Below are 6,875 nucleotides of genomic sequence, written 5' to 3'. Positions count from 1 at the left end.
TATACATATATATATATATATCAGTGACTACCAACATAGATTATGCAAGCTAATCATTCAATGTCGATATATAGTATATATATATATAATAATTATATATATATATATATATAGATAATATATAGTTAGCGACGGACTACTAGTATCGATTTCTGCTAGTCTTCCCTGGGGCGTTTCATTCTGCGAGGACGAACAAACGGCCGCACGAAGTCGCTGTTTTCCGTCCTCTGTCCTCCGAACCGCTGCCTTCGTCCCCAGCCGCACGTGTTCATGCTCCGCTCTCTCTCGTGCATGTTGCAGGGCGTCGCGGGAGCGCGATGAGAAGCTTGCTGTCTGCCACGACTGGCAGCAGTTCTGCGAGCGGCTCGACAGCAAGTGCATCATCATGGCGCCGTTCTGCGGCGGTGACGACTGCGAGGCGGCCATCAAGTTAGACAGCGCCAGGTGAGAGGGAGGGGTCGTCGCGCGGCGTGTGGGGGATGGGGTGTCGGAGGTCATGGATTGGGGGCTTCGCGTTAGAGGTCACATGTTAGAGGTTGTGTCGTAGTTCGTGTGTTGGTTGTAGCATGTCTGAGGTCGTGTATTGGGGGTCAGGTGTTAGAGGTCATATGTTAGAGATAGTGTCATAGCTTGCACGCTGGTGGTGGCATGTCAAGGGTCGTGTTTCTGAGGTCATGTATTGGGGGTTGCGCATTAGAGGTCACATGTTAGAGATAGTGTCGTATGTCAAAGCGTTTCATTTAGAATGCAAATGATTGCACGCGATATCTTCACGTGTAAAGTTTTAATTCGTTTGCGCCAAGTATCCGGTAGCATCCAGGATTTAAATATTCGAGATGCGGTATGTAGCATTTAACGTGATCTTTCTCGTTCTACAGAGATCAGGATACTGAGGTGGGCGCTCCGTCGATGGGTGCTAAGAGTCTGTGCATCCCCTTCAAACAGCCGGGAGACATAAAGGAGGGCATGAAGTGCATCAATACAAAATGTAGCAAGAAGCCCATCTGCTACTGCCTGTTCGGACGAAGTTACTAGATTTGGGATGCTTCCAATTCTTCTAAGGAAATTTTTACAGAGGACCGATTTGCCTTCGTTCACTGCTAGATATACATTCGTGACTTGTAATCATACTCCTGCAGTCTCTCTCGTGAATTTTTAATGCCTGGCAGGGTTAAACATTTAACACATTACCACATTTAATGGGTAAACTATTTGGTTATATTCTTGTATGTTGAATGATGGTCCAACTATACGGTACAATTTTGACAACTCATGCACAATGTGTATCTTGATGAATAAACTTGTTTTTGGTACTTGATTTTTCATTTCGTATTCTTTCTCTTTCATGCATTTCACTAAGTTTTAAGTTTTATGAATAAATTCTCTACAGCGTAATATTTATTCAACATTAGCCACATTATACATTGTACGTACTTGCAAACCTAGCTAAAATACTACATTTAGCATTTAAGTCTTACTATTCAAAATTGCTATCTTTCATCAAGATAAAGGTTATTAGAGAAAAATTGCGCGCGAGAGAGATACAGAGAGTGAGTGTGTGTGTGTGTGTGCGTGCGTGCGTGCGTGCGTGCGTGCGTGCGTGCGTGCGTGCGTGCGTGCGTGCGTGAAGAGAAATATTGCGAGAGAGAGACAGACAGACAGACAGAGAGAGTGAGAGAGAGAGTGTGTGTGTGTGTGTGTGTGCGTGCGTGCGTGCGTGCGTGCGTGCGTGCGTGCGTGCGTGCATGCGTGAAGAGAAATATTGCGAGAGAGAGAGAGAGAGACAGACACACCGAGAGAGAGACAGGCAGAGAGAGAGAGAGTGTGTGTGCGTGTGTGTGTGTGTATGTGCGTGCGTGCGTGCGTGCGTGCGTGCGTGTGTGAGGGTGAGGGTGTGAGAGAGAAAGAAGGTGAGGGTGAGCGGGAAGGCGAGAGAAGTAACTATAATATTAGAATGAATATGTGCATCCGAGCTTGTGTGTGTACCGTTTGCGCCGTACGTGCGTTTGTCTGCGCGTGTGTACTGCGCATGTGTGTGCACATCTCCGTTTCCATTCTTCCCTCCCTCTGCCCCTCTCTCCTTTTTGTCCTCTTTCCTTCATCCTCACCTCTAACTCCCTTCCCCTCAGTATTTCCCTCCCCCTATCGCGGATAGCATCGCCCACGGCATCAGTTGCACGGTGAAAAGTTAGCCAGGCAAATGGCCGGTTTTCAGTCTCAACTTTTTCACTCCCGCAACGTACAAAATGTGATTATACGGCTATAATACGCGTTTTTACAGTTACGCAAACACACATACACACCCAGTAACGGACGCACACACGCGGGTATAGTCGCACGCACGCGTACGCGTGTATTATATGCGCAAATTCACATTTCGTGCCTCGCGGTGTGAAAAAGTTTCGGCTGAAATACGGCTATTTACCTGTAAATTTTTTTCCATGTTTGACTGGTCGTGGGCGATACTATCCGCGAGAGGGGAGTAAGGAATAAGCCATGATTTGATTTTACCGGCCATAGTCATAAAAATGGACGTTGCGCACAAAATACGCCGATCGATGGCGCTACAATAGAAAGTGACATGGTGGCGTTTGTTTTGGTATTTGCTACAGAAAGACAAAATAACAACTTTTTTTGCACATGAACAGCTGCGGAAAGATACATTGACTTCTCCCGTGGATGATGATGCTCGACGCAAGTACTTTTGACGTATATGAATGTATGTGAGGTTCTAAACAAAACATCCGCTGCGGCCACGCGGCCCACTTAAAAAGTTAAACCGTTCCGAAGTTCGAACCGGAACGTAGACCATAAATAAATGGTGGTGATATAGATGTAATGTATGTGGCTATCGTATACCCAACATCACCTCTCGCCTAACAACAACACTGCTACCACTGTACCATTACTGGCAGTGCTGCTGACAGTGCTGTGTTAAATCCCCGTCACACCAGGCCCCGATCTCACTACGCTCTAGCTCTAGTACTATAGGCTATAGCCTGAGTACATTGACTGCCGCAGGTCATTCATTGCCTGCGGCAGTCAATGTACGCGGGCTATAGTACTAGAGCTAACTACGCTCGTACTGCGCTCTAAGAGTGTGGTGGAAACGCGTAGAACGCAGTATGAACGTCTATGGACGTACTGCGATCACGATCGAGCGCAGTGCCAAATTTTGAGCATGTTCAAAACAATCGTGGTGCGAGCGTGGCGGAAAGACAGCGCAGTGCGGGCGCATTAGAGACGTGGAAGGCGTAGTAGCCACGTAACTCGATCGTATCGCAAGTGTGTCGGGAGCGTGAAAATTGTCTCCCCGTTCTCAGCACGATATCAATACATTTTCATCACGTTGTTACTACGTCCGAGGGTGATTAAGTCGCACTAGGAGTAGGAGCGTGACTGGCGTGCAGGTGTGGCGCGGTGAGCGTTGCTTAGGCGCAGTGAATGCGTCGTTTGAATGCAATGCGATCGGATTGGTCGCAATAAAGACGCAGTGGGCGCAGTGCAAGCGTGATGCGGGCGTGGTGTTGAGCGTGGTGAAAGCTTGTTGGGCGCAATGAGATCGGGGTAAAGACGCACTTAGATCGTAGTATCGGCGCTGGGGCCCAATTGGCCACGCTCTCACCACGCTCGGCCAAATTTTTTGAGCGTGGGGCGATCGTGATGAGCGTAGCTCTAGTGTGACGGGGGCTTTAGTGTGGGTAGCCGGGAGTGTGGGTAGCCGGGTTATGGTTATCACATTTCTATAGTGTGACAATTTTATTAGTAGAAGTTAGAACAGATTAAATGTGCCTGTGGTCCAGGCCAGTACGTCTGTGGTAGAGCCGATACGAAGGGAGAACCATCTTTTTGTGCATTTTGACCCGAATAAGACTTTGTTTAAAATTGTGGTATGTCAGCGGATGGTTGCTACTGATTATAATTTGATTAGTATATCATGTCGTTTGACTGTAACAGAAGAATCCAACAAGGTTGAATGCCTATCACTTAATGCTAATCATCTCCTGGCATGCAACCCTGACTACTACACACACACCAAGCATGAAAAGATGAATTTAAATCCCGGAAACTTAAAATATAGCATCCACTGATGACACCCATTGTGATAATATGTACGTTTTCCTTTTTTCAGACTGGAAACACTTCTCATGATCTCGGGTGGCATCAGTGTTAACCCTTATCAGGAGTCCATGAACAATATTCTCCAGCTGTCATCATATAGAGGCAAACCTGATGAATGGGTGGACACATCACCTCACACAAAGATAATGAAGTATCATCAAGAAAGCAAGCAAGACCAGAACTTTCCTCCAGTGCAAATAAGTAGCCAGCCCCCTGCATTTGGAGATGCTACCGTACATTCGTTTGACCAACAGGGCCAACAACAACAGCATCACAATGGTCCAGTGATAAACTGCACAGGTCATCACCTAAACATACTTTCGGAGACAGCGTGTCACAGCCATCCCTCCCTTCCTCCCTTTAGGAATCAAGTTCAGAGGGTGGGTCAGGATCGGTTTACGTTCGCATGTGCCAGGGGGGTGAGACAACACCTTGGCTGGTCAGAGCATGGGAAATCACACCTCCCCCCTCCCACGACCATGGGAGTTAGGGTTGGGGTGTCCGGCTCGCAGGTTTACCCTGGCACAATCGCATAAGTTGAATGATGTCAACGCTAGGGCGAGCGCGATACATAGGGCATGCGTAGTGCGTAACTGTACTCCCCGCAATAACAATATTCATGTCTTGGCTACAAGGGCTCACTGCTGTTGTGCCCTTGAGCAAGGTACTTTATCCCGGTTTGCTTGGAGAGGGCAGAGACTTTCATAAGTCACTAGTGAGGAGATACGCTTCCTCTGCTGCCCTAGCTACAGGTTGCCCTTAGGCAAGGCATAGCACCTGTTCAGCCTCCCATACCAGGGTTACGGTTAATAGATATCCATACTATAGTGGATACATACGAGTGATTGAACACAGTGTTGAATATAACATAACTGGAGGGAAGGATGACCATAGCCAAAGGTGTGTTACTAAACTTGATAATCTACAACCAAGAAGGCAAGCAACTTCAGTCTTTTTCCTGCAAGGTTTCCTATAGAGAAGAAGAAGAAGAAGAAGAAGAAGAAGAAGAAGAAGAAGAAGAAGAAGAAGAAGAGAAGAAGGGAGGGAGGAGGAGGGGGAGGAATATTCAGTGATAGGTAGTTAACTTTTTTTAATCCTGCCCTGGTTGTATGATTGTAAGTTGTTGGGAGGTTTTAAATGTGTAGTAATTCTAAGTTCTGAACATGTACATTGACATTATATTTCTTTCATACTTCAGTTAAATAGGTTTTCCAAAGTTGATCGGTTATCCATATATTATACTAGGATAAGTAAATAAATAAGGCTATATATGTATATATATAATATATATATATATATATATATAATACAGTCTGCTCTAGGTGGCATAATTGATTGAAGAGGAAGGAAAAGAAGAAGAACAACAACAACAAGAACAGCAAGAACAACAACAATACGACGACTGGAGCAATGACGACGAAGAAGAAAAAGAAAATGGATCTCAAGCAACAGGTAAGTTTTTTTTATCTTGGTTGATAGATTGCAAGCTCTTGGAAGGTTTAATCATATATTCGTGTAGTGATGAGTAAGGTATTACTCAGTTTGCTGCAGTTTGCATGATTCTGTTCATCACACCATGGAGCGAAAAGGTCACATTGAAACCAGTAGAGGGTGATGATTACAGCATTGTCGTTGCCATTATTACAGGACAAGAACTACATCTCGCTGCCACTGAGAAGATGCCTCTTACTGCCACACCCGATGATGAGCGCGTGACGGCTGTTTTGCACCCAATCTCGTCGGAGGACATTTACACAGACGTGTGGTTTTCACCAAGCAGACGAGGTTGTGAGTGCGTGCCATCATCGATACCAAAATTCTTGTTGAAACGATGCACTATTTCAATGTGAAACTGCCTCACTGAAATCTCTATGTTCTTCAATGCAGAGTAATGTTTTTCATTGAGTAAATTTTAATACCTCAGTACAGCATTGGTCGAAATAGTTGATGATGATTAGATTTCTGTGGTGACAGAGGTAGAAAATGTGTTACTCGTGGCAGAGGTAGTGGCAGTGGCAGCTAGTAGATGTTTTTATATCACGGTTTTGTTTATTTGTGATAACAATAACAATAAGCCAATTTCGAATTTCGACTGGTTCTGCTATAGACATTTCCATTCTTAAAAGTAATATGATTTTCCACATCGAGTACCTCGCGTACTATTGTTTTTATCAAAAATGATGTTAGTTGCAAAAAATGGCAGAGATTAATTTATTACAAGGTGATATCTTCCATGTCATCTATAAGCAGCATGCCCATTAGCCAAATTATCCTACAATGCATTGTGCTCTCCAAAATTCGAAATTGGCTTATTTGGTTTATTCACATGAAAAGGAATCAATTTACTAACTTCCAAAGTGTTTTTCGTATTCTAAATTGTCTTAGGAACTTGCTATTGAACTTCCCATTTAATTTACTAGCATATAAATCAATATAATAATGCAAACCCCAGTTCATACAGTTTAAATTCTGCCCCCATGATTCATAAGTCCATGTAAATTTTTAAAGTTAAAATTTGCAGCAAACCTCGCCACTAGATGGCAGGATTTGACCATTAGAAAGTAAATTGATTCCTTTTTCATGTGACTGCATTTTGTATTGCATTTGTAAATGTATGTAAATGCAAAGTAATTTGATAGGAGATAGCTTTTCAGATGAACGATCGTGCGCGTGTTCGTGAGCGTGATCGTGAGAGTAAAAGTGGGGCAGCGAAGGGGGAGGGGGAGGGGGTGGAGTGGGCAAAGGGGAGGGGG

General features: G+C 44.6%; 1 protein-coding gene and 2 long non-coding RNA genes across 4 annotated transcripts in view; all 3 read left to right on the top strand.

Moving 5' to 3' along the window:
• The window catches only part of LOC106819666 (bifunctional glutamate/proline--tRNA ligase-like), a 32,389-nt gene extending 31,071 nt beyond the window's left edge, over positions 1-1,318 (top strand). For both annotated transcript variants that reach the window (XM_014824266.1, XM_014824274.1), the window contains exons 21-22: positions 301-444; positions 879-1,318. In XM_014824266.1, the coding sequence (XP_014679752.1) occupies positions 301-444; positions 879-1,035 (301 nt within the window). In that variant the 3' untranslated portion in view covers positions 1,036-1,318. The remainder of the gene's footprint in view (positions 1-300; positions 445-878) is intronic.
• Positions 1,319-2,578: 1,260 nt separating this feature from the next.
• LOC106819608 lies at positions 2,579-5,117 on the top strand. Its single transcript, XR_001395460.1, has 2 exons — positions 2,579-2,719; positions 4,133-5,117. It is a non-coding gene; the product is annotated as an uncharacterized LOC106819608 (long non-coding RNA).
• A 50-nt stretch (positions 5,118-5,167) lies between these two features.
• On the top strand, positions 5,168-6,830 carry LOC106819601. Its single transcript, XR_001395459.1, has 3 exons — positions 5,168-5,198; positions 5,435-5,574; positions 5,770-6,830. It is a non-coding gene; the product is annotated as an uncharacterized LOC106819601 (long non-coding RNA).
• Positions 6,831-6,875: the final 45 nt, after the last annotated feature.

This window comes from Priapulus caudatus, unplaced genomic scaffold (assembly GCF_000485595.1).
Source record: "Priapulus caudatus unplaced genomic scaffold, Priapulus_caudatus-5.0.1 Scaffold39, whole genome shotgun sequence".
Lineage (NCBI taxonomy): Eukaryota > Metazoa > Priapulida > Priapulimorpha > Priapulimorphida > Priapulidae > Priapulus > Priapulus caudatus.
This window is presented reverse-complemented; position numbering and strand designations above follow the sequence as displayed.